Source organism: Coregonus lavaretus (genome assembly GCF_964263955.1).
Source record: "Coregonus lavaretus genome assembly, chromosome: 8".
NCBI classification, from domain to species: Eukaryota; Metazoa; Chordata; class Actinopteri; order Salmoniformes; family Salmonidae; genus Coregonus; species Coregonus lavaretus.
In genome coordinates, this window is record NC_139995.1 from 29,485,855 (window position 1) to 29,504,351 (window position 18,497).

The 18,497-nt window shown below is 42.3% G+C and overlaps 1 protein-coding gene across 1 annotated transcript in view; it reads left to right on the plus strand.

Moving 5' to 3' along the window:
• Positions 1-16,916, plus strand: part of LOC311133751 (S-adenosylhomocysteine hydrolase-like protein 1) — a 52,244-nt gene extending 35,328 nt beyond the window's left edge. Inside the window, exons 4-17 of the mRNA XM_084167303.1 lie at positions 516-616; positions 4,968-5,070; positions 6,984-7,078; positions 7,211-7,317; positions 7,422-7,538; positions 10,549-10,612; positions 14,056-14,144; positions 14,496-14,566; positions 14,727-14,821; positions 15,019-15,117; positions 15,201-15,269; positions 15,916-15,994; positions 16,373-16,493; positions 16,687-16,916. Of these exons, the coding sequence (XP_084023429.1) occupies positions 516-616; positions 4,968-5,070; positions 6,984-7,078; positions 7,211-7,317; positions 7,422-7,538; positions 10,549-10,612; positions 14,056-14,144; positions 14,496-14,566; positions 14,727-14,821; positions 15,019-15,117; positions 15,201-15,269; positions 15,916-15,994; positions 16,373-16,493; positions 16,687-16,693 (1,217 nt within the window). The 3' untranslated portion in view covers positions 16,694-16,916. The remainder of the gene's footprint in view (positions 1-515; positions 617-4,967; positions 5,071-6,983; positions 7,079-7,210; positions 7,318-7,421; positions 7,539-10,548; positions 10,613-14,055; positions 14,145-14,495; positions 14,567-14,726; positions 14,822-15,018; positions 15,118-15,200; positions 15,270-15,915; positions 15,995-16,372; positions 16,494-16,686) is intronic.
• Positions 16,917-18,497: the final 1,581 nt, after the last annotated feature.

Below are 18,497 nucleotides of genomic sequence, written 5' to 3' on the forward strand. Positions count from 1 at the left end.
TTGTGTTTGATTTCAGACATTACTCCCCAAATCATTTAGATGTTATGTTGTCCTTGGCCTAAATGTTTTGTTATGTGCAGCATGGCAGCTGAATCTACACCCCTAACACTGTCAGCACAACTCCAGAGCTTGATATGGAGTGATCATCCTTGTCCAATATGAATTGGCAGCTTGCAAAGTCATAGCTTATTTGAGGGTATTTGAATTTTACGGAGCTCAGAGGTTTTGGTGCAGGAAATTCTTTGAGTCCCTCAATTTTGAGTGAGATTTGTGTGGAAGATGGGGGAGTTGGAAGGGCTTTATATTCAGACCACTTTTCTGTATGTCTACTCTGTGAATGTAGATAACATGTTTGGAATCTATTTTTCTTTCCCTCTCTCTTGCTCCATCTCCTTCACTCTCTCTCTATCACCCCACTTTGCTCTCTCTCGCTCTCTCGCTCTCTCTCTCTCTCTCTCTCTCTCTCTCTCTCTCTCTCTCTCTCTCTCTCTCTCTCTCTCTCTCTTTTTTCACAGATATGTCAGCATTAATCTCACTCAGGAAGAGAGCCCAGGGAGAGAAGCCACTTGCTGGGGCAAAAATTGTTGGCTGCACTCACATCACTGCCCAGACTGCAGTAAGAAAACTCTGTCTTCTTACCTATCCTAATATCACTGTCAAGGCTACAGGGGGACATTTCTCTCCTTATAAAGTAGGATTTGAAGGTCACAGCGTACACAGAGACTTCTACATTAACCAAGTTGGCCCTGTTGTTTAGACTAACTTACACTGTCTCCAATACCCAAGTTTTGCTGCAGTGACATAGGCTACATACCCAAATATCAGTGCCAAGACAGCAGTATGATATCTCTTCCCCACAGTATTGCTACTGCAGAATAGGGTTGTGCGGTATCCAGATTTTCATATCTTCATACCGTTCTTCTCTCATCCCGGGATTTACGGTATTACCAGTTTAGTACACAAGGGCGCAAAAAATCCTATTGGGGGGTCTATTACCAGAATGCTAACAAAGTTATCACAAGTAATAGCACATTTCCATGGAGGCTGCTAGCTAAATATGCTAACGAGCGCAAACGAAAATAATTGCAAAGACACGCAATCCATCTCATAAAGTTATACATATATAGGTAGGAGCTACCGAATGTCATTTTTGGTGTGTTTGGACATTTACAAGCAAATGTGAACGAGAGACATTGTGCAAATGAACAGTACTGGCTCTGGAGCAGCATGTGTACACACTGTGTCTGTGTGGAGTCTGGAGTCGCTAGGGCAATGGCCCTGCCTGCTCTGCTCGGAGAAGATTGGGTTGGAGCAGATGGGGGAGGAGCAGATGGGCAGAAAATGGAGAGGAGAAAAAACGCAAGGAAATCAAAACTGTTCGTCGGAATGGCTTTGACTTCTCAAACACGGCAGAAAGCCAACACAATGATGCCCCGTCTCGCCTTATTAATTCAGCTACTTACTTCGATAGCTAGCAATTTAAACTTAGGGGTCGCGTTAACGCAGAATTCTTAGTTTTTCACACAGGAAAAAAAGACAAAACGCATAAGAAATATCTTGCTGCGTTTTGTAAACGCAAATCTAAAACGCTTCTTATTGTAATTTCTGCTCGGCATCAGACACATTTTGTGCTTCAGTTGCACTTCTCCACTCAGATGAAAATTCACGAACTGGCATTCTATCAGCAGACAGCGCTCTGACTGATTCTCAATGTAGCCAGACTACTTTTCTCTGGTAAAATGCAAACATTAGGAAATGTACCTGGCTACATTCTTTCTATGATAAACAGAAATGATGGCCATGCATAGTTTTTGCAAAAAATACCTTACTTTTTCATCGTAAGCTCATTTAGCCTACTTGTGTGGCTGCCAGCCAAATAGCGTTGCACTTCTTTTGTCATCTGATTAAAATTAAGCTATCTTCTGCCGAATGTGTTGCACTAATGCATTTTCTGTGAAGGAAAACTATAGTTGCACGTCCCTGATCACTCTATTCAAGCAAAGAAACACTGACTTTCAATATAAAACACGACCCCTGTCAATACACAGCTGGACTCACCTGCTCCCGCTTTCTCCAGTTGTGCTATTTACAAACAAACACGTGACTGGCTCAACTGTTCTGGGGAACTACAGTAAACTTCATAATGTTAAATAATGTGACAGGTGAAATGACAAACGCAATCTGCTTTATCTTCTAACTTATTGCACAAGTTGACTGCAGATATTTACAGAAAAAGTAGCTACAAATATGAATGTATAGAAAAACTTTCAATGAAATAGTTTCAACGATATTGACGGTATTGAAAAACCATCCTGTGTCACTACAAAGATAACGGTGTCCTTCCTAACTCAGTTGCCGGAGAGGAAGGAAACCACATGGGATTACACCATGAGGCCAATGGTGATTTTAAAAGCGTTACAGAGTTTAATGGCTGTGATAGGAGAAAACTGAGGATGTACAGTTGAAGTCAGAAGTTTACATACACCTTAGCCAAATACATTTAAACTCAGTTTTTCACAATTCCTGACATTTAATCCTAGTAAAAATTCCCTGTCTTAGGTCAGTTAGGATCACCACTTTATTTTAAGAATGTGAAATGTCATAATAATAGTAGAGGGAAGGGTTTATTTCAGCTTTTATTTATTTCATCACATTCCCAGTGGGTCAGAAGTTTAAATACACTCAATTAGTATTTGGTAGCGTTGCCTTTAAATTGTTTAACTTGGGTCAAACGTTTCGGGTAGCCTTCCACAGGCTTCCCACAATACGTTGGGTGAATCTTGGCCCATTCCTCCTGACAGAGCTGGTGTAACTGAGTCAGGTTTGTAGGCCTCCTTGCTCGCACACACCTTTTCAGTTCTGCCCACACATTTTCTATAGGATTGAGGTCAGGGCTTTGTGATGGCCACTCCAATACCTTGACTTTGTTGTCCTTAAGCCATTTTGCCACAACTTTGGAAGTATGCTTGGGGTCATTGTCCATTTGGAAGACCCATTTGCAACCAATATTTAACTTCCTGACTGATGTCTTGAGATGTTGCTTCAATATATCCACATAATTTTCCTTCCTCATGATGCCATCTATTTTGTGAAGTGCACCAGTCCCTCCTGAAGCAAAGCACCCCCACAACATGATGCTGCCACCCCTGTGCTTCACGGTTGGGATGGTGTTCTTCGGCTTGCAAGCGACCCCCTTTTTCCTCCAAACATAACGATGGTCATTATGGCCAAACAGTTCTGTTTTTGTTTCATCAGACCAGAGGACATTTCTCCCAAAAGTACGATCTTTGTCCCCATGTGCAGTTGCAAACCGTAGTCTGGCTTTTTTATGACGGTTTTGGAGCAGTGGCTTCTTCCTTGCTGAGCGGCCTTTCAGGTTATGTCGATATAGGACTAATTTTACTGTGGATATAGATACTTTTGTACCTGTTTCCTCCAGCATCTTCACAAGGTCCTTTGCTGTTGTTCTGGGATTGATTTGCACTTTTCGCACCAACGTACGTTCATCTCTAGGAGACAGATCGCGTCTCCTTCCTGAGCGGTATGACGGCTGCGTGGTCCCATGGTGTTTATACTTGCGTACTATTGTTTGTACAGATGAACGTGGGACCTTCAGGCGTTTTGGAAATTGCTCCCAAGGATGAACCAGACTGTGGCTACTGTGGAGGTCTACAATTCTTTTTCTGAGGTCTTGGCTGATTTATTCTGCTTTTCCCATGATGTCAAGCAAAGAGGCACTGAGTTTGAAGGTAGGCCTTGAAATACATCCACAGGTACACCTCCAATTGACTCAAATGATGTCAATTAGCCTATCAGAAGCTTCTAAAGCCATGACATCATTTTCTGGAATTTTCCAAGCTGTTTAAAGGCACAGTCAACTTAATGTATGTAAACTTCTGACCCACTGGAATTGTGATACAGTGAATTATAAGTGAAATAATCTGTCTGTAAACAATTGGTACAATTACTTGTGTCATGCACAAAGTAGATGTCCTAACCGACTTGCCAAAACTATAGTTCGTTAACAAGAAATTTGTGGAGTGGTTGAAAAACGAGTTTTAATGACTCCAACCTAAGTGTATGTAAACTTCCGACTTCAACTGTAGTTACTCCACAATGCTAACCTAAATGACAGGGTGAAAGAAGGAAGCCTGTACAGAAAATAAATATTTCAAAACATGCATCCTGTTTGCAATAAGGCACTAAAGTAATTTTGCTAAAAATATGGCAAAGAAATACTGCAAAATATATGGCAAAGAAATTCACTTTTTGTCGTGAATACAAAACGTTATGTTTGGGTCAAATCCAACACAACACATCACTGAGTACAACTCTTCATATTTTCAAGCATGGTGGGGACTGCATCATGTTATGATTATGCTTGTCATCGGCAAGGACTAGGGAGTTATTTAGGACAAAAATAAATGTAATCGAGCAGGCAAAATCCTACAGAAAAACCTGGTTCAGTCTCCTTTCCAACAGACACTGAGAGACAAATTCACCTTTCAGCAGGACAATAACCTAAAATGTATGAAAGAAATATTGTATAATTTTTCTTCCACTTTGAAATTAGAATATTGTGTGTAGATCATTGACCAAAACTTACACTAAAATCCATTTTAATCCCATTTGTAACACAAGAGCACTGTGAATACTTTCTGAAGACTAAATATATTGAGTTCTACTATGGGCCCCGTGTAGCTCAGTTGGTAGAGCATGGCGCTTGCAACGCCAGGGTTGTGGGTTCGATTCCCACGGGGGGCCAGTATGATATTTTTTTTAATGTATGCACTCACTAACTGTAAGTCGCTCTGGATAAGAGCGTCTGCTAAATGACTAAAATGTAAAAAAAATTACTGCTCTCTCTATCAGCTAGGCTATTTATGATACAACATATTACTTGTACATATCTGTATTTTTTTTTGTGCCTCTCTCATTCAACCCCCTCCTCTCTCTCTTGCCCTCAGGTGTTGATTGAGACTCTGGTGGCTCTGGGGGCCCAGTGTCGCTGGACAGCCTGTAACATCTACTCCACACAGAACGAGGTGGCAGCTGCCCTCTCAGAGATCAGTAAGTAAAAGCTTTCTACATCACTACTTTGCTGCTTTGTTACAGTATGAGCTTCTATATGGAAAAGAATGAGAGGCTGATTGTACTTCATAAGAGGTTTTTGAGAGTTGTGGTTCATCACATTCACATTAATTAGTAGTATTTCTGCATACTATGCATAATTTAACTCTTATTAATATGTAATGAATTACATTATTGTTAAATGGGTGTTTCTTGTAAGGGTGCTAAGAGTTGGGGGTGATTTGCTTCCCTGTGCCCTTTGAAACCAAGGAGACGTGTTTCGAGATGTTCTCAATAAAGTCATGGAAAACACAGAGAAAACATCAGTCTTGCCCTCTAGTCATTGAACTACAGCACCAAGACACATATCTCTTGGGTTGCTGGGTGATTGTTAAGTATATGTGTTTCCGTAGTGGGGTGTCTTTGTTCATGGCCTGTTAGCCGGAGAGGTTCACAACAGAGTCAGACTGCATTAAAGTAAATATCACCAGTCACACAGCTCAAGCTGGGAGAGGAACTGGCACACAGGCTGTGGGCTGATTAACTTGTCCTACACACAACAGTATCCTCTGACCATTTACAACCCACTCTCAGCAGTGTTTACATTTTCTATGTGTGAGTTATGCCAGCAATCTTCATACCATACAGCAAGCCTGCCAGAAACCTACTGAGATGGAGACTTGACCAGATGAAGGGAGTAGATAGATGGTAGTACGTAGGTGTATACTTACAGACACAGAGACGGGGATGAGGTTGGAGGACTAGATATGAGGTTAACTAAGAAAAAGTCAGTGGGATAGAGATCCTAAGCCCAGGTACTGTATACCGTGTTTCTAGTAGCATGGCAGAGGAACCATGGAGCTTTCAAAATCTCCCCAACCCTCTAGTCCAATAGCAGGAATCAGATTTGTGTTTTAGTGTACCACTCTATTTTATTTTTTTACATAAGCTCTCCCTTTCCCACATAGTTGTGTAAAGCTCCGTCTGTCAGAGTATCTCTTTCTAATAAACAGTTGGTCCAGGTCTTTATGGAGAGAAATCTCCCTGCTAACAGATGAAAGCGCTGTGTCCTCTGGCAGCTTCTGTTCCTTGCCTGCCTGCTCTGCTCTACTCTCTGGGGTAGAAATGACCAGGAGGCCTTCTGTTCTGCTGCAGCTATCACCTGATGTCTGGTCCTCTTCTATAAATCACAGGATAACAGCTTTCGTGACAAGAGACCCAGCTTATTATCCCCTCTTGGTTTAGAGAACAGACATACGGAGGGGCTTTACTCACACCCTCTGTGTTATAAAGCCTGCATTATGATGTTATAAGCATGTCAGAATGGAAGTAAAATGTTAGGTCAGTTCACAACAATTGGTCATGAAGACACATAGCAGGATAGGACTACTGTGTAACTAAGCCTAATAAGCTACAGTAGCTACTGTAGCGATCCTACATGATTGTTCAGTACTGATGTCAATACTGTTAGTTATGGCTGCTATTGATACCCGTTTCCTGAATGATTATGAGAGTGTGAAGTTAGCTTTAATGTTAGAGAGCTGAAGTCTTTAGTGAGCAGGGTTGTGTAAGTGTACTGCCTGCTGGAGGAGCCTACAGAAGGTGAGCGCTGTTCTAGGCTCTGTGGTGTTGTGGTTGGATTGTTGTGCAGGTCCAGATATCTGGAGTTAAGCTGCAGGTCATTATATTAATATGGCTTTAGAGCAGATTATACGGACATCGAGCACCGTGCGTTCAAACGTCATCAGTTCTGCGCTCTCTGGAATGAAGGGTCTTTGCATCACAAACCAATGCTGTGCTGTTGTTTCAAAAGGGATTTGGATATGTCTCTGTTTGGTAATATCTGTCTGATCTGGAGAAATATAGTAATATCGAACACCTCTATTCTCCCAACTACCTTGTGATTTGTGCAGGTGTGGCGGTTTTTGCCTGGAAGGGGGAATCTGAGGATGACTTCTGGTGGTGTATCGACAAGTGCGTCAACATGGAGGGCTGGCAGCCTAACATGGTACCCATATAAGTATATCATTAACCTCCTTTAACAGCAAGGCAAATGTCCTTGTAGACCATTTTGTGTTACTGATATGTGTCTGTTGTCACTGTTTGAGAATGTTGTCCCTTCTTGCTGTGTCTGTGGTAGATCCTTGATGATGGAGGGGACTTGACCCACTGGGTGTATAAGAAATACCCCAACGTCTTCAAGAAGATCAGGGGCATTGTGGAGGAGAGTGTGACTGGGGTCCACAGGTCATTTCATTTCTGATTACAGCACATTCACAGTCACACACGTTCATAAGACCAGCAGGCAACTCTGAGTTAAGTTCCTTAGTCACTTCCTCTTTGTCTTTCAGGTTGTACCAGTTGTCCAAAGCAGGCAAGCTGTGTGTGGCAGCCATGAACGTGAATGACTCTGTGACAAAGCAGAAGTTTGACAACCTCTACTGCTGCAGAGAGTCTATCCTGGATGGGTAGGTGTTAAATGAACCTTTAAGCGAAGTGAATGTTGTCTCACTACAACACTGCACTACATAACAATGTATCAATTAGATTTTTTTTGTAGATCAAATACTGTACATACATAAAATCATATACACTAGACAATATAATGGCGCCGGAGGGGATGGCTGCTGTTTTACGGGCTCCTAACCAACTGTTTTGTTTAGTTTTTCGCATTGTTTGTAACTTATTTTGTACATAATGTTGCTGCTACCGTCTCTTATGACCGAAAATAGCTTCTGGACATCAGAACAGCGGTTACTCACCTCAAACTGGATGAAGATTATTTATTTAATGAGTCCGACGTGAAGGATATACTGCTTTCCGGAGACCAGGCCCAAATCCTCGTCATTCGCGTGAAGAAAAGGCAGAGATACAGAGGGAGAAGGCGAGTGAGTAAATCGCCACTACCATCGGTTCTATTGGCCAACGTGCAATCACTGGAAAACAAACTCGATGATCTACGGTCGAGACTATCCTACCAACAGGACATTAAAAACTGTAATATCTTATATTTCACCGAGTCGTGGCTGGGTTTTCCGTACATCGGCAGGACAGAGCAGCTACGTCTGGTAAGACGAGGGGCGGGGGTGTGTGTCTATTTTTCAATAACTGCTGGTGCACGATGTCTAATATTTAAAGAAGTCTCACACTCTACCTCAGGCGAGGTATTGCTCGCCTGAGGTAGAGTACCTCATGATAAGCTGTAGACCACACTATCTACCAAGAGAGTTCTCATCTATATTATTCATAGCCGTGTATTTACCACCACAAACCGATGCTGGCTCGAAGACCGCACTCAATGAGCTGTATAAGGCCATAAGCAAACAAGAAAATGTTCATCCAGAAGTGGCGCTCCCAGTGGCCGGGGACTTTAATGCAGGCTAACTTAAATCCATTTTACCTCATTTCTACCAGCATGTCACATGTGCAACCAGAGGAAAGAAAACTCTAGACCACATTTACTCTACACACAGAGATGCATACAAAGCTCTCCCTCGCCTTCCATTTGGCAAATCTGACCATAATTATATCCTTCTAATTCCTGCTTACAAGCAAAAGCTAAAGCAGGAAGTACCAGTGACTCACTCAATACGGAATTGGTCAGATGACGCGGATTCTACATTACAGGACTGTTTTGCTAGCGCAGACTGGAATATGTTCCGTGATTCATCTAATGGCATTGAGGAGTATACCACCTCAGTCACCGGCTTCATCAATAAGTGCATCGACGATGTCGTCCCCACAGTGACCGTACGTACATATCCCAACCAGAAGCCATGGATTACAGGCAACATCCGCACCGAGCTAAAGGCTAGAGCTGCCGCTTTCAAGGAGCGGGACACTAATCCGGACACTTATAAGAAATCCCGCTAAGCCCTCCAACGAACCATCAAACAGGCAAAAGCGTCAATACAGGACTAAGATTGAATCCTATTACACTGGCTCTGACGCTCTTCGGATGTGGCAGGGCTTGCAAACTATTACGGACTACAAAGGGAACCCCAGCCGCGAGCTGCCCAGTGACGCGAGCCTACCAGATTAGCTAAATGCCTTTTATGCTCGCTTCGAGGCAAGCAACACTGAAGCATGCATGAGAGCACCAGCTGTTCCGGACGACTGTGTGATCACGCTCTCCGTAGCCGATGTGGGCAAGACCTTTAAACAGGTCAACATTCACAAGGCCACGGGGCCAGACTGATTACCAGGACGTGTACTCAGAGCATGCGTGGACCAACTGGCAAGTGTCTTCACTGACATTTTCAACCTCTCCCAGACCGAGTCTGTAATACCTACATGTTTCAAGCAGACCACCATAGTCCCTGTGCCCAAGAAAGCAAAGGTAACCTGCCAAAATGACTACCGCCCCATAGCACTCACTTCGGTAGCCGTGAAGTGCTTTGAAAGGCTGGTCATGGCTCACATCAACAACATCATCCCGGAAACCCTAGACCCGCATACCGCCCCAACAGATCCACAGATGACGCAATCTCAATCGCACTCTACACTGCCCTTTCCCACCTGGACAAAAGGAACACCTATGTGAGAATGCTGTTCATTGACTACAGCTCAGCATTCAACACCATAGTGCCCACAAAGCTCATCACTAAGCTAAGGACCCTGGGACTAAACATCTCCCTCTGCAACTGGATCCTGGATTTCCTGACAGGCTGCCCCCAGGTGGTAAGGGTAGGCAACAACACATCTGCCACGCTGATCCTCAACACTGGGGCCCCTCAGGGGTGCGTGCTTAGTCCCCTCCTGTACTCCCTGTTCACCCATGACTGCGTGGCCAAGCACGACTCCAACACAATCATTAAGTTTGCTGACGACACAACAGTGGTAGGCCTGATCAACGACAACGATGACAGTGTGGTGCCAGGACAACAACCTCTCCCTCAACCTGCTACTCACTGTTTATTATCTATGCATAGTCACTTTACATGTACAAATTACCTCAACTAACCTGTACCCCCGCACATTGACTCGGTACCGGTACCCCTGTATATAGCCTCGTTATTGTTTATGTAATTTTGTGTTACTTTTTATTTTATATTTTACTTTAGTTTATTTAGTAAATATTTTGTTAACTCTATTTCTTGAACTGCATTGTTGGTTAAGGACTTGTAAGTAAGCATTTCACGGTAAGATCTACACATGTATTCGGTGCATATGACAAATAAAATAAAATTTGATTTGATTAGATTTCTGATTTGATATACTGAAGTCCTGTGCTGCTGAATTTTTCCCCAAGGCAAAATATGATGCATTTTCAGTGTCCCAGCCAAAGCATCTCTGGCCTGTATAATAGACAAAGCCAATAAATCAGGCTAACAACATGACTTCTGTGGCCTGAGAAATTGCTTTTATAGACTGCTACTGCCCACTTCACTCTACCTGGAGTTTTAACATACCACAGAAAGGCTGACATCCTGAATCCTATTGTTTCCCCTGTTTCTGTCTCCATGTTTCTGTCTGCAGCCTGAAGAGGACCACAGACGTAATGTTTGGAGGAAAGCAGGTTGTTGTCTGTGGTTATGGAGAGGTAAGGAGGTTTCATAATTTACACTACCCTTCAAAAGTTTGGGGTCACTTAGAAATGTCCTTTGTTTTCCATGAAATGAGTTTGAATAGGAAATATAGCAAAATGAATAGGAAATGTAGTCATTGACAAGGTTAGAAATAATGATTTTTAATTGAAATAATAATTGTGTCCTTCAAACGTTGCTTTCGTCAAAGAATCCTCCATTTGCAGCAATTACAGCCTTGCAGACCTTTGGCATTCTAGTTGTCAATTTCTTGAGGTAATCTGAAAAGATTTCACCCCATGCTTCCTGAAGCACCTCCCACAAGTTGGATTGGCTTGATGGGCACTTCTTACGTACCATACGGTCAAGCTGCTCCCACAACAGCTCAATAGTGTTGAGATCTGGTGACTGTGCTGGCCACTCCATTATAGACAGAATTCCAGCTGACTGCTTCTTCCCTAAATAGTTCTTGCATAATTTGGAGCTGTGCTTTGGGTCATTGTCCTGTTGTAGGAGGAAATTGGCTCCAATCAACAGGGTATGGCATGGCGTTGCAAAATGGAGTGATAGCCTTCCTTCTTCAAGATCCCTTTTACCCTGTACAAATCTCCCACTTTACTACCACCAAAGCACCCCCAGAGCGTCACATTGCCTCCACCATTCTTGACAGATACTCCTCCACCATCTTTTCATTTGGTCTGCGTCTCACAAATGTTCTTCTTTGTGATCGGAACACCTCAAACTTCGATTCGTCTGTCCATAACACTTTTTTTCCAATCTTCCTCTGTCCAGTGTCTGTGTTCTTTTGCCCATCTTAATCTTTTCTTTTTCTTTTCTTTTTCTTTTTCTTTGCAACTCTGCCTAGAAGGTCAGCATCCCGGAGTCGCCTCTTCACTGTTGATGTTGAGACTGGTGCTTTGCGGGTACTATTTAATGAAGCTGCCAGTTGAGGACCTGTGAGGCGTCTGTTTCTCAAACTAGACACACTAATTTATTTGTCCTCTTGCTCAGTTGTGCAACAGGGCCTCCCACTCCTCTTTCTATTCTGGTTAGAGCCAGTTTGCGCTGTTCTGTGAAGGGAGTAGTACACAGCGTTGTACGAGATCTTCAGTTTCTTGGCAATTTCTCGCATGGAATAGCCTTCATTTCTCAGAACAAGAATAGACTGACGAGTTTCAGAAGAAACCCACAATTGCTGATGCTCCAGATACTCAACTAGTCTCAAGAAGGCCGGTTTTATTGCTTCTTTAATCAGCACAACAGTTTTCAGCTGTGCTAACATAATTGCAAAAGGATTTTCTAATGATCAATAAGCTTTTTAAAATGATAAACTTGGATTAGCAAACACAACATGCCATTGTAACACAGGACTGATGGTTGCTGATAATGGGCCTCTCTACGCCTATGTAGATATTCCATAAAAAATTAGCCGTTTCTAGCTACAATAGCCATTTACAACATTAACAATGTCCACTGTATTTCTGATCAGTTTGATGATATTTTTGGTTACTACATGATTCCATATGTGTTATTTCATAGTTTTGATGTCATCACTATTATTCTACAATGTAGAAAATAGTAAAGATAAAGAAAAACCCTTGAAAGAGTAGGTGTTCTAAAACTTTTGACCAGTAGTGTATATACAGTGGGGGAAAAAAGTATTTAGTCAGCCACCAATTGTGCAAGTTCTCCCACTTAAAAAGATGAGAGAGGCCTGTAATTTTCATCATAGGTACACGTCAACTATGACAGACAAAATGAGAAAAAAAATCCAGAAAATCACATTGTAGGGTTTTTAATGAATTTATTTGCAAATTATGGTGGAAAATAAGTATTTGGTCAATAACAAAAGTTTCTCAATACTTTGTTATATACCCTTTGTTGGCAATGACACAGGTCAAACGCTTTCTGTAAGTCTTCACAAGGTTTTCACACACTGTTGCTGGTATTTTGGCCCATTCCTCCATGCAGATCTCCTCTAGAGCAGTGATGTTTTGGGGCTGTCGCTGGGCAACACAGACTTTCAACTCCTTCCAAAGATTTTCTATGGGGTTGAGATCTGGAGACTGGCTAGGCCACTCCAGGACCTTGAAATGCTTCTTACGAAGCCACTCCTTCGTTGCCCGGGCGGTGTGTTTGGGATCATTGTCATGCTGAAAGACCCAGCCACGTTTCATCTTCAATGCCCTTGCTGATGGAAGGAGGTTTTCACTCAAAATCTCACGATACATGGCCCCATTCATTCTTTCCTTTACACGGATCAGTCGTCCTGGTCCCTTTGCAGAAAAACAGCCCCAAAGCATGATGTTTCCACCCCCATGCTTCACAGTAGGTATGGTGTTCTTTGGATGCAACTCAGCATTCTTTGTCCTCCAAACACGATGAGTTGAGTTTTTACCAAAAAGTTCTATTTTGGTTTCATCTGACCATATGACATTCTCCCAATCCTCTTCTGGATCATCCAAATGCACTCTAGCAAACTTCAGACGGGCCTGGACATGTACTGGCTTAAGCAGGGGGACACGTCTGGCACTGCAGGATTTGAGTCCCTGGCGGCGTAGTGTGTTACTGATGGTAGGCTTTGTTACTTTGGTCCCAGCTCTCTGCAGGTCATTCACTAGGTCCCCCCGTGTGGTTCTGGGATTTTTGCTCACCGTTCTTGTGATCATTTTGACCCCACGGGGTGAGATCTTGCGTGGAGCCCCAGATCGAGGGAGATTATCAGTGGTCTTGTATGTCTTCCATTTCCTAATAATTGCTCCCACAGTTGATTTCTTCAAACCAAGCTGCTTACCTATTGCAGATTCAGTCTTCCCAGCCTGGTGCAGGTCTACAATTTTGTTTCTGGTGTCCTTTGACAGCTCTTTGGTCTTGGCCATAGTGGAGTTTGGAGTGTGACTGTTTGAGGTTGTGGACAGGTGTCTTTTATACTGATAACAAGTTCAAACAGGTGCCATTAATACAGGTAACGAGTGGATGACAGAGGAGTGGATGACAGAGGAGCCTCTTAAAGAAGAAGTTACAGGTCTGTGAGAGCCAGAAATCTTGCTTGTTTGTAGGTGACAAAATACTTATTTTCGACCATAATTTGCAAATAAATTCATTAAAAATCCTACAATGTGATTTTCTGGAAAAAAAATTCTCTATTTGTCTGTCATAGTTGACGTGTACCTACGATGAAAATTACAGGCCTCTCTCATCTTTTTAAGTGGGAGAACTTGCACAATTGGTGGCTGACTAAATACTTTTTTCCCCCACTGTACTGAAGAGTTCAATGCTATCTCATGCTAAGTCATTGTGTATTTAGTCTAATGTAATCTGCCTCTAAAGACTAATGTGGACGTCAAGGTTTACCGGTATACATGTTCTGTAGTGGGTCCATTGTGGCCTTTTCTGTTTATTGAGGTCAATGTGATGTGGTCATGTTATGTAATGCTAATGAAATGTGCTTTCCCTGCAGGTCGGGAAAGGTTGCACTGCCGCGCTGAAAGCCATGGGATCCATCGTCTACGTCACAGAGATAGATCCCATCTGCGCCTTGCAGGCCTGGTGAGGGACAGCAAGTAGGAAGCAGGAAGTACCAAATGTTAAGCACTGCTGACCCAGAGAAATGACACCATAAAGTGACACCAGGAGTCTTTTTGCCCTGCTCTAAGATAAACCTTTGAAACACAAATACTCCAGCAAAATATAAACAGAAAATATGAGCTGGCTTTTATAATTCAGGATAAAATGATAGAAACCAGAGAGCAATGTATTAAATCTTTAAATAAAACAAAGGAGCCTTATTATTTGAATGGCACTCATCAACCAGTACTAACCAACTTTACAGTAGGCAGAGCACTTGTCTCTCCCCCTCGGTTCTGACTAACCCCTCTCTCCCCATGTGTGTCTTAACAGCATGGACGGCTTCAGGGTGGTCAAGCTGAACGAGGTCATCCGCCAGGTGGACGTCATCATCACATGCACTGGTAAACAACATCAAACTACTGTGTAATGAATTGTGATATTATTTTGGACAGTTATATATGATTTGTAAAAAAAAAAAATCACCTAATCACCCTGAGGGTTTGTGCTAAGGCCTATATGGAGATGGAGGTTTTAGACTGGTGTTCTTCTGTGGTCTCCTAGGGAATAAGAACGTGGTGACCAGGGACCAGCTGGACCGCATGAAGAACGGCTCCATCGTGTGCAACATGGGGCACTCCAACACTGAGATTGACGTGGTGAGGAACTTTGACAACTCAATTTGTTGCTACTGTAAATCGTAAAAATAAAGGGAGGCAATATTTGAAGTTTTCCTGGGAATATGATGTTCATGATGATGATTTCAAATGTACTGCATATTTAGACTTTTAGTAGAGTGTGAGTGAGAGTGCATAGTGTGTTTGCATGACCCTTGTGTGTGTGACCTGCTAACCAGGCGAGCCTGCGGACCCCCGAGCTGACCTGGGAGAGAGTGCGCTCTCAGGTGGACCACGTCATCTGGCCTGATGGCAAGAGGGTCATCCTGCTGGCCGAGGTGGGAAGTTACACACACACACACACACATGCATGCACATATACTCCCACATAGCAAATTAAATGTTTGTGTGTCTCCCTTAGGGTCGTCTTCTGAACCTCAGCTGCTCCACAGTTCCCACCTTCGTCCTGTCAATCACAGCCACGACCCAGGTAAAAGACACTCCCCACAGTAGCTAACAACCAGCTAGAGTAGTGCTGCAGTTAGCAGCAGGTAATACAGACCCTCACTGCCTCTCCCAACCCCACACTAGCTACCAGATAGCAGAGTCTGTGGGTTATTATGTGGTCTATTCCCTCCCATAATTAGGCCACCGTGGTAGATGATAAGAGGGTGCCTTGACCTCAGTGTCATCTCTAATAATAAAACTCCAGGGGGGGAAATGGCTAAGGAGGGCTTATCTGAACTCATGTAGATTAGATAGACTCTCAGAGCACTGTGTAGAACATCAAGCTCGGACAAGGAAGCAATGGCATAGTGTAGCCATCTCCCCTAGTGCATATTTCATTCAGTGACAATTTGTGCATCAGATAACACCTTTCATTTGGCACATTAAGCAAAGTATATTTACATGCACAGCTGTATATTTAGACTGCTGTTATGGCATTTCTAAAAAGGTTCAGTGTTTATTTGAAGGTTCCAGGAATGGTGTGGGTATTTATAAAATGTTGTTTGAACGTAAGGGGGCTCTATGTGTTCACACGAGTACATTGTATAATGTGAGTATTGATATGTTTCTATTCCTGAGATTGTGTGTGTGTACCGATGATTGTGTATGGTGCTTCATTTCTCCAACAGGCTCTGGCCCTTATTGAGCTGTACAATGCTCCAGAGGGCCGCTACAAACAGGATGTGTACTTGCTGCCCAAGAAGATGGGTGAGTCATCGACAGCCCTTATTATATCCTGCTATGTTTGGAGCGTTACATGAGAATACAGAGAAATAGTGGCTGTAGTGGTAGTTGTTATAATTATTATGTTATGGTCTAGCTAGCTACACAACCCACAGTAATTCCTGCTCTAACTGTTTAATCACTCTCTCTGTGAGTGTGGACATAATGATACTGTATCACAAGTGCTTGTTTTGGACAAGCTGTTCAAACCACTTTCACTAGTTTCTGAGGCCCTACTTATGCCCTCTGGTGACATGAATGAGGCATTCTGTTACGTTGACACAAATCGCTACGTTGAATACAATAAAATAAAATAAATTGTTTATCACTTCTATAATTGTATGTGTGTTGGGATTGTCTCAGATGAGTATGTTGCCAGCCTGCATCTGCCCACCTTTGACGCCCACCTGACAGAGATTTCAGATGAGCAGGCCAAGTATCTGGGCCTCAACAAGAATGGCCCATTCAAACCCAACTACTACAGGTACAACTACATCCCCCTAAGATCCCTTTAAATGACACCCAAATGTCAGATTTATGTCAGATTTATCTGCAATGCATCCCCACAGCCACAACATACATGTTCTCATTGGTCCAATCGAGCTAAGTAAAGGTTCGTATGACATTCAGTACAAACATTTGACTGCTAGGTTTATGTTAATTTTTGGGATTCACAGGTATTAGCTTGCATGAATGGACCACAACTCTGCACTCCTTGACTTGGATAAGGCCTGGATGACCAGAAGATAATGAAATCTATATTTTGTTTTTTTAAAGACACTTCACCAGACACACTGTTTTTGTTTTCAAATCAAGCTCTATTCCGTCATCTTCTTCAGTAAGTGTTACCCTGTTTCACTTGCTGTTTTGTGTGTTTAGTTTCACCATCAGTTCTGTAAATATACACCTCCTCTAAGAAACCAACATGCTGGATCCCACTGGCCATGAATGACCAATTGAAAGTACAGCACTTAAACTCGGCTCTCTGCTAGAGATGTATTTTTTTCCACACAAGTCTGATTTCATACCCACTCCCCACTAGAATATACATTTTTCTGATGGTTTATTAGTAGTTTGATTTATGTTTATATTATTGTGCCAAATGATTGTGTAGGGAAGGGGGATAGTTTTGATTGAGATTTATATTTGTTTTCTGCATTGATGTCGCTACACTCTTCTCAAATAATTACATTCCAGCCAAGGGAACAGGGAGAAATGGGCCTCTACAATAGAAAGTCTCAACCACAAAATGTCCCATTTAAAAGTCCAATGCAGCCGTTTGTATCTCAATATCTAATCATTTCTGGGTAACAATTAAATACCTTACTGTGATTGTTTTAAATTAAAATGGTCAAAAAGAAACAAAAATAGCTTCTTAGTAAAGAGCAATTTCTCAAGCAAGAATTTAGCTAGGACTGTCTGGGAGTGGTCTGAGTGAGGGGAAAACTGAAAACTAGCTGTTATTGTCAGAAAGGTTTGGAACTCTTTCTTATTGGTCTATTGACTCATTTACGTGTTTGACTGCACTGGGCCTTTAAACACATTGTCACGTTTCCTGCTGGAAACATGATACCAACATAGAGGTTTACTATACCCACATAGATGTTTACTATACCCACATAGATGTTTACTACCAGCTGGTAATTTTACTGCTCTATCTCTCTCCCTCTGAAACAGAGCTGACATTTGATTGAATTGAAAAGATGATTACTTGTACTGACTGTATTGACTAAACCTCCTAAGGCAAACATACAGACAGACCATGTATTGTTTTTTCTGTATAGTACATGTATGCATGTACAGTACAGAAATGCAGTTATCTTCACCAACATGTAGATACAGAAAGGTATGTGTAACCAGAAGAGTGATTATCTAATGTGGCACTGGTTTTGATTGAGTCTCACATGGTAATAGGGTAATAACACTGAAATGTATTAGAGGAGTCTTATCAGACTCAAATGACAATAGTGGAGTTGCCATTTCTCAATCTCTGGTCCTAATAATGTGGAAATATGATTATTGAAATTATTTTTGAAATATTGTAGTTGGCTGATAGTTTAAGTATTGTTACTAGTAGTACTAGTATCATTTTTTGTGTTGTGAATCCTGTTTTCTCTTAACGTTCCTGATCACCATGTTGTCCTTCTCTGTTCTCTGCATCCATACCTGCCTGTTTTCATGTCACCATCACATAGGTCACTATTGTCAGTTTTGAGCAGAAAGAGGAAACTTACACAGCCAACCAACTCTCCATAAGGGAGAGTTGTTTTTCAGTTGAGTAATGATGATCATCAGACTGCAAACTGCATATTTTATGTTGTTTTTTAGTTCCAGCTGCCGGTAGTATTACAGAGGGTAAATAATCTGTATGTATTACCTGTGCATTTAAAAGGACATGCACTGCCACCCTGGTCTGTTAATATGGGACACCGAGTCAGTTGAGTACAGACCACATCTCTAAGTACAATTTAGTTTTTGCGATGGTTTT